At 37.4% G+C, this 15,051-nt stretch overlaps 1 protein-coding gene across 4 annotated transcripts in view; it reads right to left on the minus strand.

Moving 5' to 3' along the window:
- RCOR3 (REST corepressor 3) overlaps positions 1-15,051 on the minus strand; it is a 61,070-nt gene that overhangs the window by 29,126 nt on the left and 16,893 nt on the right. For all 4 annotated transcript variants that reach the window (XM_075595701.1, XM_075595703.1, XM_075595702.1 and 1 more), the window contains exons 3-8: positions 11,452-11,529; positions 10,171-10,223; positions 7,034-7,195; positions 6,690-6,814; positions 3,316-3,394; positions 1,570-1,788 (exon numbers count right to left, since the gene is read on the minus strand). In XM_075595701.1, the coding sequence (XP_075451816.1) occupies positions 1,570-1,788; positions 3,316-3,394; positions 6,690-6,814; positions 7,034-7,195; positions 10,171-10,223; positions 11,452-11,529 (716 nt within the window). The remainder of the gene's footprint in view (positions 1-1,569; positions 1,789-3,315; positions 3,395-6,689; positions 6,815-7,033; positions 7,196-10,170; positions 10,224-11,451; positions 11,530-15,051) is intronic.

The following is a 15,051-nucleotide window of genomic DNA, read 5'->3' on the forward strand; positions in this document are numbered from 1 at the left end:
TTTTATGCATACTTTAAATGCAAAGGAGCATTAGCACCCCATTGCAGTCATGCCATGGTCCCGCTGCCTCTAGCGTGATAGACACGTCCACTCTTCCTGGTGGCTCGCGTCTCACGCAACTTCTGGTAACTCCCAATAGGCCTCAAAGGATCTGAACCCACAACCTCGGAAATCAGGCAGCAGCTCTAGCACCTCCACTGCTTCTGTGTCCTTCTGCTGATTACGAACAAGTGCAGCACCAGCAGGCCAGTCAGATAAACCTATTGAGCGCACAAGTACACAGAAGCAGTGGAGGTGCTAGAGCTGCTGTCGGAGTGCCGAGGTTGTGGGTTCAGATCCCCCAAGGCCTGATGGGTGTTACCAGAAGAGAAGCGAGACACCAGGGAGAGTGGTGTCTATCGCGGTAGAGGCATCGGGACCACGGCATGACTGCAATGGGTTGCTAATGCTCATATGCATTAATAGTATGTATAAAATTGTAAGTACATTACTTACCCTTTATTTAACCGATGTAAAGCTTTTTAAAACTGTTATGCAACATGATATCCTTTATTTCTCTACCCTGAGGTAATCTCCACATGGAACCCCTTCTCTCAAAAAGACAGAACACTAGCCACAGTTTGGGAATGCGCTATTTTGAATAGAACACAGAGTAGGAAATTCATAGGAGCCAAGGTTTCCTCTCTGATAATCTGTATCATATGTTTTTGCACTATTTTGTTTTTCTTTCTTAAATTCCTTCAAATGTCAGAGGTTCATGCCATAAAATGGCAATCCACTCTGCCAACCATCTGAGAAAACCAAAAGAAACTACACACAAACTAAATGTATTGTATTATTTAAACAATTTGTTCTTTATTTGTGTCTTCGTGGGATTTACTGTAGCTTGGTGGGATTATTCATACAAAGATCAACTACTGTATGTCTTGGGGCAAACTCAAGATTTCAGCCAAAGTTACATCGCAGCCCAAACTAAGTTTGCAAGTTTAACGTTACAGTTTGAACATACTGTAGATCTTTATAATGAAGAACAATGCATGAGTAATACTGCATTTTTCTGGACTGGGAAAACCAAATTGGGCCTTAACGCAGCAATTCATTATATTAATACTCATCTTTTGGGGTTGTTCTGAAAAGAGGATCTAGGGGCCAGGCAACACATCTGATGCATAGGAAAACATCTTGCTTAAAGCAAGAGTTAAAATCTGCTTTACTCAACTGTTCTCTTTTGCTCCAATTAAAAAAGTAAATAAACCATAAAGTACATTGTGTAACAGAAGAGTATCCAGGTATTCTTTCTGCAGCACTGAATGTATTTGAGATGAGATTACATGGAAAACATGTACATTTTGTGATGTGTCAGATTTTCCCAGTACACATGATGTTAAACAAAATTTTGTTTCATGCAACATGTTTTGACTTTGAATTCAGGCTTTCACCCACGGGTTTTAGTTTGATTGCAGTGTAAAAGCAGGATTGACACACCGGCTACCTGCAACACACTTATAGGCAATCATTTATATAATTAATTAACCAGGAAAAAAAAAAGCATTTAGAAAGGTGTACTACCTGGCGCTTTAATGATATTAATTCCATGTCCAACTGTCGAAGAATTGTATTGGCTGCGTTGGGACTACAAGACACCGCTACAACATCTTCCTTGGTTATATACATGCCTTTTGGTGGGCGACATTTAGAACGTTGAGAATGGTGACGATGCTGCAAACTTTGGTATTCTCTTCTACCAAGAGCAACCTTGATAGGCTGAATATACGGTTCTGCAGTAGCCTAAGTGAACAAATAAAAATAGTCAATCATTACGTCTACTTAATTTTTGGTCACTACTGCAAACAATGTACCCCTAGTTTAGAGCAATACCCTTCTATTTAGGAAGCTCTATTAAAAATCCATTGAGCTGTATAAATACCATGTGGATTTAAAAAATACAATTTAAACGTCTTGTGAAGGCATACTGGGGCCTCACTAAAATCTAGTAAAATTATTTTTACAGGCCCAGTAAAATGGTAATCCAACAACATATTTTGCTACAAGACATTTAGTGGTTATTTATGGCAGTACAATGGTGCCGATCGGGGCAATGTTGTATGGAAAGCTCCATTGGGTCAGTGGGCGGTTCTTTGCGATAGTGCCATGGTTGGCACTTTAATGAATAATCCCCCTTAAAGTTGTAGTTTAACATGAGTCAAAATGTAACTAAAAACAGGAACATTTAATATGTTAATTGTTTTCAAATAAATAGAAATATTTGTAATATTCTTTTAACTGTGGAAAAGTTTTACTGTTGCGTCAAATGGGGGTGCAGAGTACAAACTGGAAATCTTGTTTGTACCTCCTTTAGAAGTTAATTGGATCAAAATCAACCAAGCATCTAACGGACTTCTGAAATATTTCACAGTACCAGTTAACTTCGGTCTGATGTGGAATTGCATCCTTAAAATGGGAAAGTGGCGTATAAACCATGGCAAGAATTGTGAGCCTTTATGCTTTAAGTATGTTGATATCGAGAAGCACAGCTTAGGCCCGTTCTATAGTGCCGGGTGCGCGCGCGGCAGGGGGCTTGGAGCAGACCGACGAGGGAGAACATGAAGAAATGAATGATTTCGCGCCGCTACCGGCGCTGAAATGTATGTATGTGTGTATGTATGTTTGTGCGTGTGTGTAAAAGTTAAATAAATATTATTACAACTTTTTTTATTTGAAAAATATTATTTCATACATAATTCACAACACACACACACACACACACACACACACACACACACACACACACACACACACACACACACACACACACACACACACACACAGTATAGAACGGCCCTTATACCAGCAGTAAGAAGATGATCAACAGAAAGCCCTTAAAATAAATAAATAAAACACACTGATAGAAGCTTCCTATCAGACTTGAAGAGGCCGAAAAAAAATAATTAAAAAGGTCTAGGCTGAACACACGTATGGATTCTATAAAGCGAGGCGCGTATGTGTTGGTGTCATTCAAATATTACATTTACATTTAAAAAAGCCTACAAAATGCTTTTTAACACGTACAGCACCAGTTTGAGGCAGAGTCCCGCATAAGGTAGAACAAACTCTGAATGTGACAGGTTCACTCCACAATAACTATGCAGATACAAGGGAGGCAGACCACCACCTCAAGTATATTATGTCCATGGCTTTATACCGCACATTCAATTAAAGCCCAATAATTCACATAACCACATTTGTAATAATGAAAATATATATATAGGTTTTCCAACTGTATTCGCAATAGAGTAATCATTTTTTTCTTTTTACCTCCTTTTTGGTTTCTTTTTTAGGATCATAATCACTATCATTCCCATCCTTTGGATTTGCTTCCTCCACTTCCTCATCACTGAGTATAAACACAACAGATTTTTCAATTTGGTCCAATTTCTCCTATGAGATGTTTCTAGCAGCCCGCATTACAACTTGATAAAGTGATAGTTAAACAAAGAACACTGATTGTTTTACATAAAGACATGATGATTTCAAACAAAGTAATTATTACTGCTGTGGTGTAATTTACAGTTTCTTGTGAAATGGTCACTAAAGTAGTTTGGGAAATCTGCTTACATTATAAACAATAACAGCTATTGAAGCAGCAATCCAAGCAACCTTTATTTTAAATTGAATTGAAGCAGGGGTCTTTAGAACTGAACCCCATTAATTAATTTCAGGTTCGGGTACCCCCTGCTTCCCGAGATACTAGCCTTCGTATGGGGTGCCGGTATCTCTGCGCTGTTTAAAAGTCCTGGTCACGCGGGCCAATAGGAAGCTGCATCGGATGACATCACGGCTTCCTATTGGGCCACGGGAGCTTTGAACGCCACCATTACGAGAACCTCAACTAGCCCAGCCGGGGCTGCTACCCACACCCCCTACGGAGGTAAGTATCTCGGGAAGCAGGGGATCCCTGGAGCTGAAATTAATGGGTTTCAGCTCCGGAGACACCCTACTTCTATCCAATTTTTTTTTTAAATGGGCCACTTGAACTGCTGCTTAAAGGACTAAATAACCATGTACATGGCCATACAATTATGACCTCTAAACGTGCATTTTGTGATGACAGGTCATAGTTGCCTGTCCTTAAACCAACTTACTGAAGAAGGCTTTCTCCGAGTGCAATATAATGAAATCACCATTCACCAAGTTCTTAATATTTGTTGCACAAGTGTATTAACATTCAATTTTAAGTCGGAAAACAAAAATATGACAAATACAAATTAGCAAGTACAGCTCAACCCCGTTATAACGCGATCCATTACAACGCAGATCCACTTATAACACGATGCAAGCGTGGCTCCCAATTTTCATATTTATGAATACTTTACCAAATACTTAAATACTTTATTGTACAATGCAGACAATTGTACATTATTTCTAATGCGATCCGCTTAGAACGTGATGTGATTCTTTGGACTCCAAGCACAGCGTTATAAGGGGGTTGAGCTGTAATATGCAAAGTTAATAGTTTGCGCCAAAGTCACAAACATAATGAAAACATGCTTCAAGGAGGTAAAGACAAAGATGTAGAGCAGCAGAGAGAATCCACAATATAGCCATCCTTAGGGAGCCCCACATATGTTGCATTACATCCATTTATTTCTTGAATTAAAAAGATACTGGAATATCACACAAACCAATATGTAGTCATAATTATAAACAGTGAGATGGCTTATGCAAAATAAAAGTACTCCATGGCGCTAGTGCTTGTAAATTTACTTGTGCATTTGCAAAACGGATTAAGACCTGTTACTGTTCTGCTCATGCTGTAATTCACTCCTATGCTTTTATCGCATACTGTAATACGTTTTTCTGTTTTATACAGTAAGACTTGGGTTGTTAATCAAGCAGTTTCTAATTAGTGCGGTTCTGCTCCAGAGACTCTTGCTTTCAATACAGGTGTAAAAAATAAATAAATGGGAGAGGCAAAACATTAAAAACTAAACACGGGTAGGGAGAACCACTATAATCCTCTACATGCCTGAGGTGCCACTCCGGCACTGTGTGATGACATGATCGCGGTCGTCACCGATGACAGAATGGAAGAGGCCACTTCCATTCCCAAAGTAGGCAAGATCGCTTTCAGGACTCCACAGGAGTGCAGAATTCAATCTCCCCTAAAAAAAATCAGCAAATGGCATAGGACGTAGCTATTACGACATGCCATTTCTATGTCAACTGTTTATGTAATTATCACATCTCTGTACACCCATTGTATTGGGCTGTGGAATATGTTGGTGATTTACAAATATATGATATAAATATAACAGGCACTCACAATATTTATTTCTCTATAATACCGATGTTTCAGTCCTACTTTCTGTACCTAGATAAAGATCCAAAAGTAGGACCGAAACGTCAGTATTACAGGAAAGTAAAGCAAAATGCAGCTGTTCCTGAGAAGGTGACAGCTGTGGTGACCTGTGAAGGGGTCATACTTCCGTATCAGACTTCCCATCGTTAATCCCTGCTCGCGGGGGATGTCACAGTGGCATTTCCACGGCTTTCCTCGGCAGCGGGACAGTACCTCTGGCTACCTCTGTTTGCCAAATCTTCTACAATTGCCCCATGGCATCTTTACACTTCATGCTGGAATGCCGCCACCTGTATACTATACTATTCATAAAAGATCAATGTCTCGATCCCCAGTAGGACCTTACATTGAACTGTACCCAGATATTTTTGATCTCTATTACAGGTGCCTTACCTTCTCTCTCTCGATATATATAGAACCGCAGGACTATAACTACAGGGATCCCTCCCTCCTCTCAGATAGATTTAATTTTGAAATATGGCTGCCGTGGGCAGCCTCATTCTGGCGCCCAACAGAAAGCCATGACATCCTCATGAGCTGACATTGCTGCTTCCGACTGGGTGGCCCTGCAGCAGTCTTTGTTTTTTCTTGCAAGTACTGGCAAAAAGTAAACAATTAAATAAATCAGCAATTGGGGGGTGGGGAGGTGGGGGTCCCCACAGCATTCAGGGCCACGGTTCCATTCTGAGCATTCCCTGGTTCATACAAGGTAAAAATAAATAAAATACTGGATTTTAAGGGCTGTTGCCACTTTAATTATCATTAAGTTATTTTATTTAGTCCACTGAAAATTAGACAGATGGGGGGTAATCAAGGATTTTTATTAAACCCCTATTAATATTTTGACCATAGACGTTAAGGTGTGTTAAAGTGCTTAGAAAGGTATTGCAAACACAGAACTGCATTTCCTTGTAGAAGTTTTAATTCTGGACAGCATCATTATTTATAACTTTAAACTAAAAAAAAAAAACATGTTTCCAAAAGAACAAAGCAAAATCAGAATCATTTGGATATCCTGAAGGCAAATCCTTATGTTAGTAGAAGGTGAAACAAGATCTAATTTACTTAAATACTCTTACAATGTATTTTGCAAGCATCAAATACATAAATCACGGCAATTATCAATCACTGTTTCTCAGTTTCAACTAACAGCTTTTATATCAACAATCCTTCAGGGCCATGCACTAATTAATGGTTGTAAAATCAAACCTGGTTAATTATAATCGCATACATGCTCAACATTTAGGTCATTGTTAAATGCTCATAAAAATTCATTAGTGAAACGAATATATCATAAAAATAAATATTTTGGTAACAGAGCATATTATACCTGTGTCCTGGATTATTTTTGCTGGCTAACTTTCGAGCTTGTCTGTCCATCAAACTTGTCCGAGATCGAGTTTTTTTCCAAGAATAGTAATATTTTACAAGACTTGCAATAGTCTTATCTGGAAGCTATTATATATAAAAAAATAAATAAATACAAAAAAGAAGGAAGGAGTATTGTTTGGTTATGCCCATTTTCATTGAGTCTCAGATTCTATTACATTAATTTATTTTTCATTGTACTGTAGTAACCAAATGTAAAAATATAGATATTTTTTACTTTTGTTTTGTTCATGGTGAAGGTACAAGTTATAATAAAAAGCATAATATCACAAAGCAATACCTTACCATTTGTTGAATTCTATGGAAACTTTTGCCATGGAAACTAAAAGCCTGTTCAAAGAGAACTTTGTCTTCAACTGTCCATTCATCAGGGAAAGGAGTAAAATTGGGCAAGTCAGCAAGGGACTTCTCAATGTTGTGTTTGTGCCAGAACAACATGCCAAGAGCCTTGAGAGCGAAAAAAAAGCCACATGTAATTTTAGTTCATGATGTAATGGGCATTCACAGTAATAATTCAAAAACATAATGCAATTTATAGTAGAAACCATAAAGCAGCAAAACATGGAAAATCGTATGTTTTCTTTGTAAATAAATCAGTTCTATAGTATTCGATAACTGTCTGCATTTTTTTTGTTAAACATTATTTTAATATACTGATAATCTCTCACCTCCCTCACGCTCACTCTCCTCCTGTTTTAATATATATATATATATATATATATATATATATAAATATAAATATAAATATATATATATATATAAATATAAATATAAATATATATATATATATATATATATATATATATACATACATACAGTGGTTGACAAATCACCAAAAAATCTACTCGCCACACAAAAAAATCTACTCGCCACCTAGTTAAATCCACTCGCCCGGGGCGAGCAAATGTATAGGTTTGTCGAACACTATATATATATATATATATATATACACATCCCTCCCTGACACACACACTCCCCCCTACCACACACACACGCACGCACGCACGCTCTCTCCTCCCCACACACAGACACACACACGGTCTCTTTAAGGGAGCCAGTGCTAAGAGCCCACGCTGATGCCTCTTCTCCCTCCTGTCAGCCAGAAGTTGATGGCAGAAGCTGGAAGAGGAAAGATAGCAGTGACCAGGTGGCTGCTGCTGCTGAGGTCGGGAGCTTCCAGATCACTGCTATGTGAGGGTACCGCCCACCCGGGACAACCGGAAGAGTTGGCCCAGCTCTCCCCCCTTAGCGGCCACGAAACCCCGGTTGAAAATCACTGATTTACATAGTCATATCCACTTTCTCTTTTGAAACTCTGACACAAATTTTTGAGCTCTGCACTCTGGAACACAGCAACAGATCTGTTTGTGATACTTTGTTACCAAACAGCAGACTACTTATTACTCTGAAAGTTGTAACAATAATGTGTTATACAGTACTTAGTAATATGTTACATATCAGCTGCAGCATAGTCAGAAGGCGGCCATTTAGTTATGCACACAATCAGAATTTTTACAGATTTATAACAGGAGCACTAAATGATTGCCATCTTAGGTAAGAATGTAGAATTATACATCATCACATGCTTTACATATACAAATAAGAAAAAAAGGGGAATGTAGTATTGCTGCTTAAAGTGCATTTGCTTGCTGAATTGAGATGGTCACAGCACACAATATGAAGGGTCGGGGTGTGATAACAAAAACATTTTATTCTTGGGTAGTTTGTACTGCTTTGACACAAGCTTATAGGAGTGTTGCGAGCTTATAAGCAGTGCAATTTCTTCTCACATAAAAACACCCTGTTTTTCCTTGTTTTTGTTCACATTTCTTCTGTTCCCTTCCCAAGCAGCTTAACTTACTCTTAGAGATCATGATTAAAAATACCAATTAATTTGAATTCTTCGTACACAAAATTAATATCCTATTTGAACACTATCAAGTGACAGGGCACAAAATACATTTAATCATAACAGTAAAACAATATACAAAATACATAGTGGATATATAAAACTGATCAGAATAAAAAGGGGGTTTGTTATTATTCGGCAGAGGCAAAAACACAATTTAAAATTCAAACAGTACTGTTGGTTTAACCAATTAATTACACCTTTTGTGTGGTGACAAGACTATTTAAATGTTTGCAAGAAAATGTCTAAACAATGCTTTGTATTTGCCGTGATCTAGAACTTTTAAAACCCTACGTAAGTTCAGTTAGCACAAGCTGGCGTTTCCATGGATGTTCATACCATGTGTTGTGCATGATTTATATGGGTACTACAGCTACAGGTGATGTCTATCCAAATACTGTCTGTTGGAGCCATAACATTAAATACTAAGGGAGTGATGTATTAAGGCAAATTTGGAGCAAAATGTGACGCACATTATGACAATCATCATCTTGCTCCTCTCTGCATTCATGTATTAAGGTTGTGGCTCCAATTTCTCCACCATGGGAGAGCTTGCGATTTCAGTGTCAATAGGAGTTACATGACACAGATTATAAAGAGATAGCGGACTGTTTCTCTGTGCATCTGTTTTATATTGTATTTGCGTGTATAAAAAACAAAACAAAAAAAACCCTTCATTACTTTTGATGCAAACAGAAAATGGAGCAATGCATAAAAACAAGCGCCTTTCTCCACGTCCTTTATGTTGATACATTTAGAAAATAATACTTATTTATTGTTCATGTTTTTAGGAGACAGAATACAATTAAAAAGTTGCCCAAGAGACCAACTAGTTTCTTTACTTCTTATGGAAATCAACTGTACAGCTACAAATGTTACGTAGTAGATGAGATTTAAAAAAAAAAAAGCCCATCAAATTCAACCTATGCTAAATTTAGATGACAGATACTTTTAGCCTATATTTGTACTTAGAGTACAGTTAAAGATGAATCCTGGAATAGTTGTCTTAATACAAAAAGTATTGGTCATTTGCTTATAGATTTCTCCAATATAAGCAAAACAAAAAAACTTTTGTAACATACTTGCGAGGGGGCACGGACAGGTACATATGAATGCTTATGCACTGCTCTATCAAGGGTAGCCCTACATTTGTAGGAATTATAATGGGTCAGTGACCTTTCTGAACTACTGTAGGAGTCCTCAGGGTGTAAAAACAGTTGATTACTTTAAATGGTTCTCCTCCTTGGAAGGTAAATCAAAATGTAGGTGCCTGCAAAATTAAAATGGAAAAAATCTCCTGAACCAGGGGCTGGTGGAGTAGTGAATGGTCAGGGGCCTGGTTTGGGTTTATAAAAAAACTAAACAGAAAAAAAAGGGAATTTATGTATTTTATTATATTTTAAAGCAAATGTAGTCTTAAATATAGAGAGCTCATGAAACAATAAGAAAAAGTAGATGTACAATATAAAACTTCAGAACTATAAAAGCAATATGTTATACATCAAATATATACCTGTTCTACGTTGTAGCCATGCTTTTCCTTTGCTATTGCAATATATTCATCCACTGTAATAAAAGAAGCACTTATAAGTTTAGACACCTAATAGCACTATATATTTGAAAGTAAGCTCTATATGCAGAAACTGTTTGGTTTGTAGTCTTACATATTCTGTAACAAATGTTTTGTAAACACTTGACACTTAAGCAGAGGCATATTGTTATGCAGTTGAAGTACAGAATTTGTTAAATAACTTATACAAAGTGTGAGACAATTCATGCCCCAAGAAAACAACTTGCCAATCCAACAACAGAGACTCCTTACTGCCATGTAAAAAAAGAAAGAAAAAAAAAGTGTTTAGAATAAGCTTTGCTCCAAATAAGTTATCATTGTGGAAGCAGTGCCACCTACTCGGCACCTGCATGGTTGGCACTATTTAAATGTTGAAGTTGGAAAAGACAACAACACTATTGAAGAACACGTGAACCACTGTTCGTATGAATGGTGCAATCAAAATTACGCCTCTGCTTGGCCCAACTACCAGAAAGATGCTTCCTGTGTGTATTCCATTGGCATCTAGGCCAGTGCATCACATTCCCAACACCCAGGCCATTACATTTTATATCTTAGGGACTCCGATTTTATTTTTAACCTTCAGCAAGTAAGAGGTCAGAATGGTGGAATTATCCTGAGTTATACCTAACTACCTAATGAAGTACTTCCAGGTTTATGACAGCATTAACTTGTCCACCTATGAATCATTAAATGTAATACCCTTTTGATGTTCACTGATGGTTCTCTAGATACAAAAAGGTGAGTATAGTGAATAAAGGCACTGCCCGAAAACAATGATATTGAGTTTGAAGCAGGGGAGTCTGGTTCAAATCCCGGCGTCAGCTCCTTGTGACCTCAGGCAAGTGACTCTCTCTCTGTGCCCCAGACACCAAAAACATAGATAGTAAGCTCATCTGGGCAGGGACTGCCTCTGTAAAAATCCAATGTGCAATGCTACTTACCGCACACTATATTGTAATTGTGAAGCGCTTTGAGTCCCTTTGGGAGAAAAGCACCATATGAAATAAATGTATTATTTTTACTTGGTGAACTTAGAATCAAAAACCATTGAAACAATACAACTATTCACTGGTACAGAAGAAAACTGTATCAGATAGGAAAACGTACGCACATTATTGTACCATGTACACAAATATTACAGTGTAACATGTCATTTCTAAAATAAAATGTTCATGTTTTTAAGAGACTAAAGAAGAATAACAAAACCAAACAAACACTTACATTTTATATCTGGTATATTATGGTGTGGTGACCACACCAACATGCCTCCATTGTCTTTATCTGTATACTTGGTAGCACCTTAAATAAAACATATTGTAGTTAGAGATTTCTCACACGATCAAAATCCTCTACGCTTACATGTCTTAAAAACAATCTTTAAGCGACTGGTCTTTGGAATGAAAAAATAAACCATGACCAGTTTAACCCCGAGTGCTCCGTGATGTAGCCATTTCATGGGGTCTGGTAATCCAGGGGCCCCATGATGTAGTGGCTTCATCATGGACTATTAGTTTGTTTTCTAGCGATTGCATTCAGCACTCCATAGGAGCAGAGAACGCAATGTACCAGGCAGAGGAATGGAAGAGGACTCCTCTTTAGTTCTCATCAGTGATGCTGCAGCCACGTGATCAAGATGTGCGGAGGGGCTGTGGCACTCTGGTGTCGTAGCTCCGCCAGCACTCAAAGGGTTAAATATAAATAAGAATAAAAAAATATATATATTTTTTTTTTTATTTAGGCAAAAACAGAAATCAAAATTTTTGGAATCATAGTAAAATACTTCTAACAGATTTTTTTATACAAGTGTACGCTGTAAATACAGCATTGGTAAATCTTTCCTAAAGATTTGGCAAAGACGAAAAATATGAGGAAGAGGGAAATAATAATAATAGCATATTCTTGTATAGCACTTTCATCGAGTTCCAAAGAAGTACACACAAAATTCCTATCAGTATCATCTCGTTCATGATCAGTACTTAAACTGATTGGCCTTACAAGGTCTCTTCTTGCCTGGATAAACACTTTATGAAAGCCATGCTTCCTGGATGTAAATCAATCACTTCTAAACTGTCATAGGAAGTTCCAGTTACTATTCATTGCTTTAGGAATGCACACTAAAAAAATAAAAATAAAGCAATTAACCCCTTTCTTACCAGAATACACATCACTGCGAAATGCTCGAAGAACTAGATTGGTCATCACTTGAGTCTAGGCACAAAGTTCATCTCTCCTGTCTTGCCTTCAAATACTTTCTGGGCAAACTACTCGTCTATCTGAACAAGCTCCTCACCCCTACCACATGCAGCACTTATCATCTGAGATCTGACTCCAAAAGTCTGTTCATGGTCCCAAGGCTCAAAGTATCTGGCCGCTCCTCCTCTTACCGTGCACCCCAAAAACTGGAACAATCTACCGGTGACTCTCACAGCCGCCACCAGTTTAAGTTCTTTCAAAACGAAGGCTATCTCACATTTTAATCTGCTCTGTAACTGTTACATACGCCTATAATATATATTATCTTTAACTGTGCATGCAATGTCTTGTATATAATGTATAACCCTGTTCACTTATGTAACTATGTATTTGTAACCATGTATTATTTGTCATCCTAACTCTATCCCCAGGACATACTTGAAAAGGAGAGGTAACTCAATGTATTACTTCCTGGTAAAACATTTTTATAAATAAATGAGATGCATAACTATCGGAAAAGGCAGGCATTATGTTTTTTTTTGTATCAGAGTAAACAAATGTGATTGTGCTGAATAATCCCTTAGACAACGGCTGGAAATCTCTCTTTTTAGGCCTTTTTCTACATAGTCCAAAACAGTCAATTGTACTGCAGTTGGCTCAAAACTGCAATCCAATTGTAGTTATCGTTTCGGATCAGTCTCATGTCTAGGTATCTTGGCTTAGTAAAAATGGTGCAACGATACCAACGTACGGGAAACATTGGACAACTTATTTCATAAAGAGCATCTACATCAAAGAAGCTTAGAAAAAAAACCATGGATTTAAAGTTTTTCCTATTTCTATTGTATACAAAGGAACCATGCCATTTCAAGTTTCTAGTTACCCCATTATATTAAAGCAGACATCCCCCCAAATCTCACAGGACACTAGGAAGGTGCTGGACACAGGTAACTTAACCAGTAAGAATCCGGGAAACCAGGGGTCAACAGGGCTGAAAATAGCGTTATTTGGCGAGGTTAGATGTGACTACTTTTTTAAATTTCCAAAAACATTTTACGCACATTGGCGTAAAAAATAAATAAAAAATTAAATGGCTAGGGAATTGTATATCACTAATTTATAAGAATTCGAATTCAAGCCATTACGCTTTTGTGTCACAAGCCTAAATATTAATATATAAATGTACATTGCTTGAAACATATACCTGTGTTTGTATTCTCAAAAGTATACCTCCAATTCAGCCCATACACAAAGAACATTGCATGGCAACTGCATACAACAAATCTATATTTATTTCAATGTTGTTTGTTCTAAGCAATACATATATTAAACAAACTTGGTGAATCAAAATTAAAGATTGTAATTTAGTTCAATGCGAACGGAAACTTTAAAAACATGTCCAACAACTTGGTCTCCAGTAAACACAATCAACCATGAACACTTTTTTCTTTAGCCATTGTAAATATTAATACTGTACCTTGTTACTCTGAAAGATTATTTCAGAATGAAGGTTTTTAAAGAGGACTCAAGAGTTCAAGAAAAAAAAAAAAATAACAGACAAGCTTTCATACATGGAAGATGTTTGCCGGCCATTTTTCCAAGTCATCTGTAATGTGCCGTCTTTTCTGTATTACTTCTAAAATTACATTTGAGCTCAGAGTGATATGTAAAATGTTACAAAAAAAGAGGAGACAAGCAATTTAAAACATTTTTGAATGTTCATCATGGAAATGTCTGTAAAGATTGTAATATATTTAATCATCTACTTATCCTCTATTAGACATGACTTTCTGCAGTTCAAATTAATACTACTTCGTGCGGCTGCACTTTGAAAGCAGGCAAAACTTAAATAAATAATAATTAAAAAAAAGCTAGAGTAAATATTTGTGTGCATTTTTTTAAAATTAAAAACCAAAAACAAGTTTCAATATAAAAACAACCATGCTAAAGTATACAAAGATAAATGGTTTTGTGTGTGCTGCCATGTTAAGCATTCTGCATCTCCTTGCTTTCCAACTGTTACTCATTGTGGTATCATTTATGGATCTGCTTGTGTAAGGCACCATTTGGCAACAGTAACAGGGGGTGTTTAAAAGGAATGCAAAATGTTTTCATTTGAGTTTCTTTAGCGGTGATATCACCAGTTACATTCAATGAAAATAAATTATCTAGTAGCATACAAACTTCTTTCTGCCATCTATGAAGCTTTAACATTCATGTGAAATTAAACTGAGGTCTATGGTAGCTGGCCCTTCTAGCACCATAAATTAGATTGCCAAAAGTGGTGACATAGATGCTCTCCCCCCACCCCCCACTGTATTCACACCAGTGGGCAGAAATGGAGCCGAGCTATTTTCAGCTCCCACATACTTACAGTTTTCTATGCCTGCCTCGTTGGTAAACAGAATAGCCACCAAAGAGCAGCAGTCTATTGGAGGACCACCTGCACCATCTGTAAATACCCAGGAAGTGAACAGGCACAGTAAACTAAGTATCTCGGGAGGGAGGTAGGGGGGGGGGGGGGGGGAGAGACAGAGCTGAAAACAGCACATTTCAGATGCAGGGGCAACCTGGTTCACACACTGTAAAAAATAAACGTAACTTTTGGGCAGGACTGCAGCTTTAAAA

The sequence above is a fragment of the Ascaphus truei genome, chromosome 4 (genome assembly GCF_040206685.1).
Source record: "Ascaphus truei isolate aAscTru1 chromosome 4, aAscTru1.hap1, whole genome shotgun sequence".
Taxonomy (NCBI): Eukaryota; Metazoa; Chordata; class Amphibia; order Anura; family Ascaphidae; genus Ascaphus; species Ascaphus truei.